Genomic DNA, 15,305 nt, shown 5'->3' with positions numbered 1-15,305 from the left:
CTAATCGAGTTGCACTGTGGCCAGCTTTACTGTGCTTACCTACTTTTGAGATCATCAAAATAAGTAACAACCAAATTAATAGCAGGATCAATAAAGACACAAAGTGCTAGAATAACTCAGCAAGTCAGTTAGCATCTCTGGAGAGCATGGATAGGTGATGTTTTGGGTCAAGACCCTTCTTCAGACTGCACAGTCCAATAGCTGGATATTTGAATGAATAATGTATTGTAAGGTATATCATCCTAAAATGTCAAGGAATTGTAGTGTTTAGATGTGATGTAGTTTTTTGTGGTGTACTATGTAGGGGGGGGGGGGACTGTAAAATTGTCTCTTCCGAACAGAGACGCGACCTTTTTTCTGGGTCGTGTCTTTGTTCCCGCTGCAGCCTACCATCGGCCAAACACCTGGAGCTGGCGGCCTCCAGCTGGGACCACCTGGGCTCTGGTTCTGCGGAGCTGGCTGTCTTCGAAGGCTGTGGTGGCGCTGCGAGTGCGACTCGCCTTTGGAGGCTCCGAAGGCTTCTTCGGCGCGGGCCGCATGGACGTCGAAAGCTCACAGGCCCCTGGGTGGGGGCCGACATCGGGAGCTCCGGCAGCAGCAGTGTCTTCGCCCGCCCTGAATCGCGGGGCTTGGGTCGGCCCGCCTTGGACCTTTCACCGTCTGGCGCGGCCTGAACCCACAGTCCAGCGATAGAGCAATAAAAATAAACAATTTCACACACAATCACAGCCAACACACAAAAAAAAAGAAGAAACATCCATCACAGTGAGTCTCCTCCAGTCACCTCCTCACTGTGATGGAAGGCCAGAATGTCTTTTCTCTTCCCCTGCCGTCTTCTCCCACGGTCAGGCTGTTGAAGTTCCCACATTCCAGGCCGCGCCGGACGGTGAAAGGTCTGCAGCGGGCCGACCCAAGCCCTGCAGTTCGGGGCGGGCGAAGACGCTGTCGCAGCACCTGACATTGAAGCCCCCGCCGGGCGGAGAAAATCCCGTGGCCTTTCATTTCACTGCACATCTTGTATGTGTATGTGACAAATAAACTTGACTTGAGAAGGTTATGCCATAAAGTTCAAGAGTTTCTTAATGTTTATCCAAAGTATTCTCTAAAATTGTGAAATTATGAGAAGGGCATGGTGGACAGTAAGTTCAGTTTGGGGAAGACTAATATGCTAGAGCAGTTTGAGACCAAAAAGGACGTGGTGTTTGGGCTCTTTGAAGACTGAAACCCCAGGGCCTGTTGGAATCTATCCGGGTTATTAAATTGGAAAAAAAGGTTGCATGGTCCTTGTATCTTGGTATCTTCTCTAGCCACAGACGAGATGCAGGAAGACTGGAGAGCAAATAATATTGTTCCTTTGTCCAAGAAAGGAAGCAGAGATAATCCAGGAAATTGTAGGCCAGTGAGCCTCATGCCAGTGGTTCTGAAGATATTGGAGAGGATTCTTTGGGATATGATTTATTCTCATTTGGAGAAGAATGAGCTAATTAGGGACAGTCAACATAGCTTTGTCTGGCAGGCCATATTTTATGACAATCTTGATGTGAGTTCTTTGAGGAGGTGAAGTTGGTGATTGATGAGGGAGGATCCGCATGGATTTTATTAAGGCATTTCAGAAAGTCCTTCATGCTGGAAGGAGTCAGAAGATTAAGATGCATGGAATCCACACCCACTTGTGTTTTGGGTTCAGACTAGCTTGCTCATAGAAGACAGGGTTGTGATGGCTGAAGGTCTATCAGTGGAACTCCTCGGATCTGTGCTGGGACCTTTGTTGTTAGTGATATTTGTTGTAGGTTAATTGGCTGGGTAAATGTAAAAATTGGCCCTAGTGGGTGTAGGATAGTGTTGGTGTAGGATAGTGTTAATGTACGGGGATCGCTGGGCGGTGCGGACTTGGTGGGCCGAAAAGGCCTGTTTCCGCGCTGTATATATACGATATGATATGATATGATATATAAATGACTTGGACCTAAATATTCATTGATTGGTTGTTAAGTTTCCAGACATCACCAAAATTGGAGGAGCTGCAGACAGTGAGGAAGATTGTCAAAGTATACAGCAGGATTATATGTCACCTACTGAAATGGGCGGAAAAATAGTTGCACTTTGGGAGGTTGAATGGAAGGGGAAGTAAGCACTTAATGATACACCCTTAACAACATTGATGTGCAGAGGGATCTTGGGGTCAAAGCCCATAGCTCCCTGAATGTGGCAACCCAAGTAGATAGCGAGGTAAAGAAGGCATCATCAGTTAGTTTCATAGTTAAGTGGTATTATTTGAAGTATTGGGTGCGGTTCTGGTCACTTCAATACAGGAAGGAAATGGAAGCTTTGGAGAGGATGTAGAAGTTTACCATTGCTGCCTGGATTGGTGGGTACAAGATGTTGGACAAACATTGATTGTCACAGGGGAGAGCTGAAGTATATAAAATTATGGGAGGCATTAATAGGGTAGACAGCCAGACCCTCTTTCCAAGAATGGTAATGTAAAGGACTAGAGGGCACAGCTTTAAGGTGAGAAGGGTGAATTTTAAATGAGGGCAATTTGTTTTTACTAGAATAGTGGATGCATGGAACATTCTGCCGGGGGAGGCAAATACGGTAGAAGCATTTAAGATGCTTTTAGATTAAGCATGTGAGGCTTTTAGGCACATGGGATATGGATCACATGCAGGCAGAGATTAGTTTAACTTGGCATCGTTGGGCATGGATATTTTGGGCTGAAGGGCCTGTTCCTGTGCTGAACTATTCTACATTCTATTTGCTAAGATCATTCTAGTCATAAATAATCAGGATTATTGCCTCAAATTTTCAGTTCTGCGCAGTCTTGTTACCATTTAAGGGGATATGGTAACAAGACTTTTATTGAGCAGTTCCTAAGATTTTGATAGTTTGAACAACGATTGTGATATTTAGACTTTAATATTGTTTGCTTAAAATGGCATTTAAAAGATTTTACAAGAAGCTGAGTACCATGATGTTAATGGTAGATAATGGAAGAATAGATAGCACACGCTCCAATGTTACATCCATCACATGCTACAGGACCTCATTCTTTCTCCAAGTAGCTATTAATGCCACTGGCAGTTTCTAATTTGTGCAAAAGAAATTCTTAACGAGAAGGAAATTGGGGGGGTTGGGGGAGCCTTTCGTGCTTTCATGGATATTCCAATGCATTTTGAAGTTGAAATGTGGTTAGTTACAGTGGAGGAATCGTCTGATCTGTTTGGATAGCATGCAAAACAAAGCTTTTCAACGCTTCTCGTATTCATGACAATAATAAGCCAAACAATCACTACACACAGCAAAGTTCTGGAAACAACGTGGCACAGAGCAGATAATTTGTTTAGGTGGCGTGAAAACTTGTGTAAGAGGCCAAACAGCTTATAGCAATCCTAAAATATAAGCTACTTGGTGACCTGCACCATCCTAAATTTTTATAGTATTGCACAGAGCATTTTTCAAGGATAGCACATTATAATTGGCTTCAGGAACTTGCACTGCACCTCGCGGCTCGTATCACATTTTGAGTAAAAATAACTTGTCAGGCATTGACAATGGTGACAATGTCCAATAGTAATCAGCGCAAAGAGCCTGAATAAGCTTGACCTTTCTCTGGGGGGAAACATTTATTTCGTACTGGAAAGAAATAATATAAATTCTATGAAATATGTTTAATGCCTGCTACCTAGCTTTTCAGCACCCAAATGCCCACCATTTATTTCCACCTCTGAAAGGAGAATAGTGTCTCTCAGAAATTCATGTTAATATTTCATGTGTCAGGTCAAAAAATTTGGATGATGAAAGGGAAGAGTTAAATGCACAGATGTTACCACAGTTGTATGGGAAGAGTCATAGAGTCATACTACGGCTTCTTTTATATCCTGCAGCTCCGCTCTTGCCCCCCCCCTCCCCCCATTCGTGACAAGGATAGAGTCCCCCTTGTCCTCACCTTCCACCCAATCAGGCAGCGTATACAACAAATTATCCTCCAACATTTCCGTCACATCCAATGGGATCCCACTGCTGGCCACATCTCCTCCCCTCCTCTCCACATCTCCTCCCCTTTCCGCAGAGACCGTTCCCTCCGTAACTCCCTGGTCCACTCGTCCCTTCCTACCCAAACCACCCCTTCCCCAGGCACTTTCCCCTGCAACCACAGGAGATGCAACACCTGTCCCTTTACCTCCCCCTCGACTCCATCCAAGGACCCAAACAGTCTTTCCAGGTGAGGCAGAGGTTTATCTGCACCTCCTCCAACCTCATCTATTGTATCCACTGTTCCAGATGTCAACTTCTCTACATCAGCGAGACCAAACACAGGCTCGGCGATCGTTTCGCTCAGTCCGCCTTATCCAACCTGATCTCCCGGTGGCTGAGCACTTCAACTCCCCCTCCCACTCCCATTCTGACCTTTCTGTCATGGGCCTCCTCCAGTGACATAGTGAGGCCCACCGCAAATTGGAGGAACAGCACCTCATATTTCACTTGGGCAGCTTACAGCCCAGCGGTATGAACATTGACTTCTGTAACTTTAGATAGCTCCTCTGTCCCTCTCTTCCCCTCCCATTCCCAGTTCTCCCACTGTCTTCCTGTCTCCACCTATATCCTTTCTTTGTTCCGCCCCCCTGACATCAGTCTGAAGAAGGGTCTCGACCCGAAACGTCACCTATTCTCTCCTGAGATGCTGCCTGACCCGCTGAGTTATTCCAGCATTTTGTGATACCATAGTCATACAATGTGGAAACAGGCCGTCCGCCCCAACTTGCCCACACTGATCAACATGTCCCATCTATACTAGTCCCACTAGCCTGCATTTGGTCAATATCCCTGTCCCATCTATGTACCTGGCTAATTGCTTGTTAAACGTCACGATAGGCCCTGCCTCAACTACCTGCTCCAGCTGTTTGTTCTATACACCCACCACCCTTTGTGTGACAAGGTTACCACTCACATTCCTCTAAAATCTTTCTCCCTTCACCTTAAACCTATGCCCTCTGATTCTCGATTTCCCCCACCCTGGGCATCCATCTGATCTATTCCTCTCATGATTTTATACACTTCCATAAGATCACCCATCAATCTCCTGTGCTCCAGGGAATAGAGTCCCAGCCTGCTCAACATCTCTATAGCTCAGACCCTTGAGTCCTGGCAACATCCTTGTAAATCTTCTCCATACCATTTCCAACTTAACTTATTTCCTACAACTCCAAAGACGTACAGGTATGTAGGTTAATTGGCTGGGTAAATGTAAAAATTGTCCCTAGTGGGTGTAGGATAGTGTTAATGTACGGGGATCACTGGGCGGCACGGACTTGGAGGGCCGAAAAGGCCTGTTTCCGGCTGTAGATATATGATATGATATGATATGGTGCCCAGAACTGAACACAATACTCTCAATGGGGCCTGCAACATGACCTCTCAGCTTCTATAGACTAGTTTTGAGAAAAAGAGTGCTTGGTAATTACGGAATAGAGTATTGAAGAAATGGTCTCTTCAGAATGCCAAATGGGGATGATTGCATTGGAATCATAGTGGAAATTATAGTGATGGTGGAGGCTGTTGGAGTGGAATCCGTGCACAAGGAGCACCATGTCCAGGGTGAGAGCGAAATTGCAGGATATAGGAAACGTGATTGAGAGTCTGACAACTAAGGTGGAAGGAAAACCTTGGTTAAGGAGAAAGTCACCTTGGATCTTGGTAAGGGAAATCTCATCAAAGCAGATCCAACAGAGATGAAGAAACAAGAATAATGTAATCAATTCCTTAAAGTAGCAGTTAAGAGAATTATCTGTGTCGGTGGTATTAGAAGCCAACCTCTCCCCTGAGATGGAGATAGTTATCAAGTAAGGACAACAAATTGGCTCCATGGAAGGAAGCAGAGGGTGATGGTGGAAAGTTGCTTCTCAGACTGGAGGCTTGTGGTGTGCCTCAGGGTTCGGTGCTGGGCCCATTGCTGTTTGTCATCTACATCAATGATTTGGATGAGAACATACAGGGCAAGATTAGCAAGTTTGCTGATGATACAAAACTGGGTGGTTTTGCAAATAGTGAAGATGTGAAAGATTGCAGTAGGACCTGGATCGATTGGCCAGGAATGGTGGTTGGAATTTAATACAGAGAAGTGTGAGGTGTTGCATTTTGGGACTTCTAAAGGGCAGGACCTACACAGTGAATAGTAGGCCTCTGGGGAGTGTTGTAGAGCAGAGGGATCCTTGAAGGTTGAGTCGCAGGTAGATAAGGTGGTCAAAATGGCTTTTGGCACATTGTCCTTCATCAATCAGAGTATAGAAGTTGGGAGGTAATGTTGCACTTGTATAAGACGTTGGTGAGACCGCATTTAGAATACTGTGTTCAGTTCTGGGCACATGTTATAGTAAAGATATTGTCAAGCTTGAAAGGGTCATGTGAAGATTTATGAGGATGGTGCCAGGGCTAGACGTGAGCTATAGGGCGAGGTTAAGTAGGCTGGGTCTCTATTGCTTGGAGCGCAGGAGGATGAGGGGTGATGTACAAAATTATGAGAGGAATAGATCAGGTAGATGCACAGTCTCTTTCCCAGAGTAGGGGAATCTAGGACCAGAGGACATAGGTTCACGGTGAAGTGGAAAAGATTTAATAGGAACTTGAGGGGTAACTTAAATTTCCTGGAATTCAAAGTATATTGCAAGTAATGAAAGTTGATGGAACAAAACCAATGTTTCTTACTCAAAGTGATGCCCCCCCCCCCCCCTTAATTTTCTCCCTTTCCCACTGGATCTAAATTTCACTATTGCCCGTGTGGCTCAGAATAAAGGACCATTGTACAGACAACATTAGAGCCTGGATGTGCATCAAGTATCCCACGGCATTCAACACACTTTTGAATGCCACTTGAAGATTTTTTTTCGGCACACTGCTTGGGAGACTTCAAAATGTCACGCAGACTCTTGTGGCACAGGCAAAATATACAGAAATAAAAGTCTTTTCTGTAGGCTTCTTTCATAGTGATAGACAGCAGGAGCTTTGTGCCCTGCTGAATTTTCCAGCAACAGCTAGGTTTTCATTGGCCCACCCACCACCTGCTTACAGATCAGGCATTTGTTTTCCTCAGGTTTGTGTTCTCCACTTGTGTAGCAAGCAGTACCTTTGTTACCAGCTCTTGAAATTTAATGAATATATCAGCAAAATCCCCCACTATCTTGGGGGTAATCATCAACTAGTAATCCAACTAGACTTGCCACATTAATTTCATGGGTATAAGAGCAAGTCAGATGCTGAGCATCCTGTGGCAAGTGACCCGCCTCCAAATACTCCACGGTCTTCCTATTATTTGCAAATAAAGAGTGCAATGGAATATTCTCCAGTTGGGTGCATGAGTACAGTGCTGAAAACTCTTAGGAAGCTTGACACTATCTGGGGAAAAGCAGCTCATTTAATAGCACCACACCAACAATCTTAAATGTAAATTCCCTCCACCAGCACATCGTGTTGCAATGTGTATCATCTGCAGTTACTCACCCAGGCTACATGAATATGCAGAGAATGGATGGATGTGGATCAGATGCAGGCAGAGGAGATTAGTTTAACTTGAAATGATTGGCAAAGACATTGTGGGCCAGAGGGCTTGTTTTTGTGTTGCACTGTTCTATGTATTCTTTATGTACCACCCAAACCTGCATACCATCCCATTAAGAAGAATGGGTGGCAGCCTCATGGGAACACCACCATCCACATACACACCATCCTTGCGTGAATGTATATCACAAGCCCTTCATCGCCATTGGGTTTAACTTCTGGAACATTCTCCAAAACAATATTGGAAGCAGCTTCACCAAAAGATTACAGCAGTACAAGAAGGAGACTCCATTACCATCACAAAAGCATTTAGGAATGATTAATAAATGCATCCTTTGCCAGCAACACTTGAGAGTCTAAAAATGAATGTCAGAAAAAGGGAAGAGAAAACACGTGTGTGGAAGGAGATAAGGGCTAAGTATCCATATAAACACTTTGTCCTTTGCTCTCACGTTCAAAATTTCAGAACCAGAATTCAGTGTGTTAGTGTGACTATAAACTGTTCATTACTGACGGCGAGCTGATTTTTGGACAATGATTGGTAGTTTAGCAAATAGACAATAGACAATAGGTGCAGGAGGAGGCCATTCGGCCCTTCGAGCCAGCACCACCATTCAATGTGATCATGGCTGATCATTCTCAATCAGTACCCCGTTCCTGCCTTCTCCCCATATCCCCTGACTCCGCTATCATTAAGAGCTCGATCTAGCTCTCTCTTGAATGCATTCAGAGAATTGGCCTCAACTGCCTTCTGAGGCAGAGAATTCCACAGATTCACAACTCTCTGACTGAAAAAGTTTTTCCTCATCTCAGTTCTAAATGGCCTACCCCTTATTCAAACTAGATCTGTATAAAATGCTGTTCCCTCTGCAACTCCCTTGTTAACACATCACTTCCCACCCAATCTTCCCCTGGTACCACCTCCTCAACTCCGTCTAAAGATCCCAACAGTACTTTCAGGTGAGACAAAGGTTCATTTGCATCACCTCCAACCTCATCTACTGTATCCGCTGTTCCTGGTGCAGACTCCCATATATCAGCGAGACCAAGCACAGACTCGCCGATCGTTTCGCCGAACACCTGCTCTTAGTTTGCATGGGCCTACCTGATCTCCCGGTTGCCAAACACTTTAGCTCCCCCTCACATTCCCATATTGACCTTTTGGTCTTGGACTTCCTCAACTGTCTGAGTAAGGACCAACGCAAAACACAAGTTTTCACACCTTGCCCTTCCATATCTCTAGACTTCCTCGCCCCTGACTCTTAAGTCTGAAGAAGAGTCTCGACCAAAACATCACCTATTCCTTCTCTCCAGGGATGCTGCCTGTCCCGCTGAGTTACTCCAGCATTTTGTGTCTGCATTTAACATTCTTTATTTCAGGAAAGTTTTCAACAGGTTTTTTTCATGACATAACAGGGGGTGAGCAAAGTTCCAGGTATTACCTGAAGATTAAATCAACCTGAGCTCATTAGCCATTGTCTTATCTTGTCCATTCTCCTCCAGAAAGTTTTGATACTGATTATCCTGATCCGAAATTCTTGTTTGGAAATGGTGTTGATTTTACGCAAGTTCCTGTTCATTGCCTTCAGAGACTTAACAGTGCAATCTTCATACGATTCAAGAAGCATTGAAAGTTAGACTACCATAATTTTTTTATTTACTTTGTTCAAATTGAATCATCCCCAGTTACTGTTTTCCCCTTAAGATTCTTAGGACTGTAAAAAGTCTGTAATTTAGAATGAATATAGTATCTTAACAAAATTTGAAGAGCACTACTTTGAATCTTAAGTTATGCTCAAGCTTTTGTGCTGGGTGAAGGTAAATTTTACTTCCCGAATTTAATTTAAATTATGATTTTTCTGTTGCTATTTCTTAAATTTAACACAGGTTACATTTTGTACATTTATCTTTTCAGGCAGAAAAGTTGAATTATAAGGATAAAAAACTGAATATTGGTCCTGCAATAAGAAAGCAGCAAGTGGGGATACCACGTATGTATGCGATGGATAGCTGTTAATTCAGGGAAAAAATATATAGTTGATTGTGTTTAATGACAGCAATAATAAATAGCATTAAACCAAAGTGTTCCATGGTAACGTTTTAATAAAACATTTGGGAACAATGCAGAGCTTTGAATGAAGCTCCTTGGCTTCATTGTTACTCTTTTGTACTTTGAGATAAATTTCACATGAGGACCACAAATCAGCGCATTGCCTGAATAGCTTCAGAGAATAATAATATGGTAAGCACATTACGTTCAATGGGGAGATTCTAAGTGAGCAGTGAAATTTACCCATTTTGACAAGCGTATGGCAGGACATGACAAATGCTTGAATTTGTATTCATTTAACTTTGTAAATTGTTTTTTCATTACTTAATAGCAAATGTTAATGTGTCCTGCCTGTCCAAGTTTTGTCCCATTTTATAAGCATGGAAAAGGTGTTTCTTTGGAATGATGTAACACGTCATCATAGTTCAGAGATTTAAAAATCACAGAAAAACAAAGTACCAAATATAAAACATTAAAATGAAGTCTTCTCAGAAGTTATTTATAATATCAGAATTGACTTGAATAGAAATTGAAAATATTGATAAAGTTCAATGGACCCAACACCTGAAAAAGGAGTCAAGAGTTCAATTTTATTCAATATTATTTACCTGAAATTTTGACTATTCTCTGCTGTCTTTCTGTTCTTCATGTGTCTTTTTTTTAAAATGTTGCTTCAAACACTGTTGCTTTATTTCTCTTAATTTATTTCAGATCAAAATATAATTGCCATAGGTTTAATGCCTTAACAATCTCAATAAGTGAATTTAATGCCATAACATAGAAAATAGGTGCAGGAGGCCATTTGGCCCTTCGATCATTGTGATCATGGCTGATCATCCACAATCAGTAACCCGTGCCTGCCTTCTCCCCATATCCCTTGATTCCACTAGCCCCTAGAGCTCTATCTAACTCTCTCTTAAATCCATCCAGTGATTTGGCCTCCACTGCCCTCTGTGGCAGAGAATTCCACAAATTCACAACTCTGAGTGAAAAAGTCCCTTCTCAGTTTTAAATGGCCTCCCCTTTATTCTAAGACTGTGGCCCCTGGTTCTGGACTCCCCCAACATTGAGAAGATTTTTCCTTCATCTAGCTTTTCAATCTTTCCTCATATGACAGTCCCGCCATCCCAGGGATCAATCTCGTGAACCTACGCTGCACTGCCTCAATTACAAGGATGACCTTCCTCAAATTAGGAGACCAAAACTGTACACAATACTTCAGATGAGGTCTCACCAGGGCCCTATACAACTGCAGAAGAACCTCTTTACTCCTATACTGAAATCCTCTCTTTATGAAGGCCAACATGCCATTAGCTTTCTTCACTGCCTGCTGTACCTGCATGCTTACATTCAGTGACTGGTGTACAAGGACACCCAGGTCTCGCTGCACTTCCCCCTTGCCTAACCTGACACCATTGAGATAATAATCTGCCTCCTTGTTTTTGCCGCCAAAGTGGATAACCTCACATTTATCTACATTATACTGCATCTGCCATGCATCTACCCACTCACTCAACCTGTCCAGGTCACCCTGCAACATCCAAACATCCTCTTTGCAGATCACACTGCTGCCAAGGTTTGTGTCATCTGCAAACTTGCTGGTGTTACTTCTAATTCCTTCATCCAAATCATTAATATATATGGTAAATAAACATAGCACAAAAAGTAAGGAAATTTGTGTTTGATAGATTATTTCTTTGTTGTAACAATGCTTCTTGGCAATAAATCTTATACCGTTGGAAAGCCTGTTTATTTCCCTTTTAAATGGTGCCACATTTGTAAGGAACATGCATTTGTGGGATGAGCAGCAGAGCTGAGTATATGGGTTGCGCCCATGAAAAATTTGCCAAATCTTCTCTGCCAATGCCAAATAGCTTATTCTGCTGTTGCTATTGACTCTTGTTTTGAGCTTCTGGTACCCCCAGGTGCTGACAAGAATGGGATGCCATCCCACAACAGTGTGTGACCAGGCTGGTGACCAGCATGAGGAGGAGGTGCCAGGCTGTTATGGCTGTGTATGGTTCTTCCACACGCTACTGTGGCTCCTGTTCATTAAATGAATAAATTGTAAAATTGCCAATATGTCTTGTTTCTTCATACTTCAATCATCCAATCCACCAAACAACACCGAACAAGAGTCAATGGCAGAATAAGCTGTTTGGCATTGGCAGAGAAGATTTGGCAAATTTTTCATGGGCGCAACCCATATACTCAGCTCTGCTGCTCATCCCACAAATGCATGTTCCTTACAAATGTGGCACCATTTAAAAGGGAAATAAACAAGCTTTCCAACGGTATAAGATTTATTGCCAAGAAGCATTTTTACAACAAAGAAATAATCTACCAAACACAAATTTCCTTACTTTTTGTGCTATGTTTAGTTGCGGCCCCAACACCGAGCCTTGCGGCACTCCACTCGCCACTTCCTGCCATTCTGAAAAGGACCCGTTTACTCCTCCTCTTTGCTTCCTGTCTGCCAGCCAATTCTCGATTCATGTCAACACTCTACCCCCAATACCAGGTGCGGTGCGGCGGCCGATGATGGTGCCAACGAACGAACACATGACATAATACATCAAAAGTACCTCAATAATAAAGTTTCTCTTGCAACGCTTCCACCTCCATGAATGCAGAATTGTGTTGATGCTGCTACCATCTTTAATGAGTATTTGAGTAATTGAGTAAATGTGAGGTGTTGTACTTTTGGAAGTCGAAAGACAGGGAAAGTACACAGCAAAATGCTTTAACAACATTGACATACAGAGGGATCTTGGGGTCCAAGTCCATACCTCTCTAAAAGTGGCAATACAAGTAGATAGAGTGATAAAGGAAGTGTATGGTATGTTTGCCTTCATCGGATGGAGCATTGAGTATAAGAGTCAGGAAGTCATATTGCAGCATTATAAGACTTTATTAAGAGTATCTTGTGCAATTTTGGTTGTTCCATTACAGGAAGAAAGTGGAGGATGCAGAAGAGGGTTTACCACAATGCTGCCTGGATAAGAGGGTATTAGCTATAATGCAAAATTGGATTAACTTGGATTTATTTTCTCTGGAATGACAGTTGAGGGGAGACGTAACAAGTATATAAAATCATGAGGCAAAGATAGAAAAGACAGGAGATATGCGGGGCAAGTTTTTTACGGAGTGTGGTGGGTGCCTGAAACACACTGCCAGGAGGATTAGTGGAGGCAGATTCGAAAGTGGCAATTAAAAGGCTTTTAGATAGGCACATAAATATGCTGAGAATGAAGGGGTAGAAGATTTGTTTAACTTGGGATTATGTTCAGCATTGACATTGTGGGGCGAAAGGCTTGTTCCTGTGCTGTACTGTTCTATGTTCTTTGAAATCTCTCAGCTGATATTAGCCATAGCGTAATTTTCAGTAGATGACTACATATAAAGTTTGATGTATATATTTTCAGTAAATTCACAATATTTGTAACTGAATCCATTTCTTCTGTTGAATAGGAACAAGCTTAATGCCAGCAGCTGGGACAATGTACTTAACCACTTCAACAGGATACCCATACACATACCACAATGGAGTAGCTTATTTCCACAGCCCAGAAATTGCCTCTGTTCCACAACCTTGGCCTGTGAGTAAATACATGGATGTAATTTTTAATTTTCCAGGAACTAGCAGTGAGAAACTGCTTAAAGAGGGCGATCGATTAAAACAGAAAAATCAAGTAATATCAAAGCAAACAGCAAGAATTTCTACAGACATAAAAAAGGAGGGTCGCTCATGTGAGACCACGAGAGGGTGAGACTAGGGAATTATTAACAGGAAACAAGGACACGATAGCTGCATGAAATCAATACTTTACATTAGTTTTTATGTTGGAATACACTCCAAGTATCCCAGAGAATTGAAAAACTAACAGGACCAAAGTCACCAGGACTGATAGCCTGCACCCGGGAGATTTCAGGGAAGTAGATATCAAGATAATAGACAATAGACAATAGACAATAGGTGCAGGAGTAGGCCATTCAGCCCTTCGAGCCAGCACCGCCATTCAATGCGATCATGGCTGATCACTATCAATCAGTACCCCGTTCCTGCCTTCTCCCCATACCCCCTCACTCCGCTATCCTTAAGAGCTCTATCCAGCTCTCTCTTGAAAGCATCCAACGAACTGGCCTCCACTGCCTTCTGAGGCAGAGAATTCCACACCTTCACCACTCTCTGACTGAAAAAGTTCTTCCTCATCTCCGTTCTAAATGGCCTACCCCTTATTCTTAAACTGTGGCCTCTTGTTCTGGACTCCCCCAACATTGGGAACATGTTTCCTGCCTCTAATGTGTCCAATCCCCTAATTATCTTATATGTTTCAATAAGATCCCCCCTCATCCTTCTAAATTCCAGTGTATACAAGCCTAATTGCTCCAGCCTTTTAACATACGACAGTCCCGCCATTCCGGGAATTAACCTAGTGAACCTACGCTGCACGCCCTCAATAGCAAGAATATCCTTCCTCAAATTTGGAGACCAAAACTGCACACAGTACTCCAGGTGCGGTCTCACCAGGGCCCGGTACAACTGTAGAAGGACCTCTTTGCTCCTATACTCAACTCCTCTTGTTATGAAGGCCAACATTCCATTTGCTTTCTTCACTGCCTGCTGTACCTGCATGCTTCCTTAATGCAACTATTGGTTGAATTTTTCCAAAACTTGCCTCAGTTGCAAGAAGGTGCCAGCAGATTTGAAAATCACAGATGTGACTCCCTTGTTCAAGGTAGGAAGAAAAACAAAAATTGGGTAACTATAGGTCTGTGATTTTAACATTTGTTGTCAGGGAGGTAGTTGTGTCTATAATCTATATCTATCTATAGATATATATATATATATTTATTCTATACTAAAACGCAGATCTTATATATATATATATATATATATCTCTCTGAGGGATATGTGGACCTGCAGCCAAAACGGTAAACCATAGCGCCACAATTTTTGCGCCACCTTAATCACCACTCTCCTGGCGACTGTTAAAGACAAGTTTTATTTAAATTGATCCTATATTTTAAAAGTTAGAGAGATTTTAAAGTGTAAAACTTTCATTTCTTCAAAGTGCTGTGCGTATGACGTCACCATTGGGCACGCACGGCCTCTCTCTTCACTCGCATAAACAAGATGGACGCCATTAGTGGAGCCGTCCGCCCGCAATCAGGGGCTCCCCTCTCCTCTCCCTTCGCTTCTCTCCTCCCTCCGCTCGCTTCTCTCCTCTCTCCCCTCACTCTCCCACACCCGGGGGACACTCCGAGCAGGAGGGAGATGGTCGGACTGATGGTCCACTCATCCTTGCCTTCCGCCCTTTCAACCCACGGCGTCCTCGAGTCCCCGCTATCGCCCGGGCCCAGCGCCCTGCACCGTCACACCACACAACTCGCAGCGGGCAGCTTATTCTCCTCCTCCTTCAGCGGCTGCTGCCACCGACGGCCCCGTTACGACTTCCCAAAGATGGGCGGCCGCTCTCCTCCTCCTCACGCTCCACCATCTTGTGCGCGCCACCAGCCTCGAGTAGTTCCAGTCCCTGCCGCGCTATCCGCCTCCCACCTCTGCTGGGTCTCACCGCGATGTCCGCCTCCAGTAGTCCCCGGGCCGCCGCCGTCCTCGAGTACTCCTATCTCGGCCAGGCCACAGCCGCCGGAGCTCCCTCCTCCTCCCTCCACGCATGGATAGTGGTAAGTGGCTTTC

At 43.7% G+C, this 15,305-nt stretch overlaps 1 protein-coding gene across 1 annotated transcript in view; it reads left to right on the top strand.

Annotated features, from left to right (window-relative positions):
- LOC144596329 (protein boule-like) overlaps positions 1 to 15,305 on the top strand; it is a 67,116-nt gene that overhangs the window by 19,199 nt on the left and 32,612 nt on the right. Inside the window, exons 5-6 of the mRNA XM_078404576.1 lie at positions 9,470 to 9,545; positions 13,076 to 13,203. Of these exons, the coding sequence (XP_078260702.1) occupies positions 9,470 to 9,545; positions 13,076 to 13,203 (204 nt within the window). The remainder of the gene's footprint in view (positions 1 to 9,469; positions 9,546 to 13,075; positions 13,204 to 15,305) is intronic.

The sequence above is a fragment of the Rhinoraja longicauda genome, chromosome 8 (assembly GCF_053455715.1).
Source record: "Rhinoraja longicauda isolate Sanriku21f chromosome 8, sRhiLon1.1, whole genome shotgun sequence".
NCBI lineage: Eukaryota > Metazoa > Chordata > Chondrichthyes > Rajiformes > Arhynchobatidae > Rhinoraja > Rhinoraja longicauda.
The sequence above is the reverse complement of the archived record's forward strand: the minus strand, read 5'-3'. Positions and strand labels throughout refer to the sequence as shown.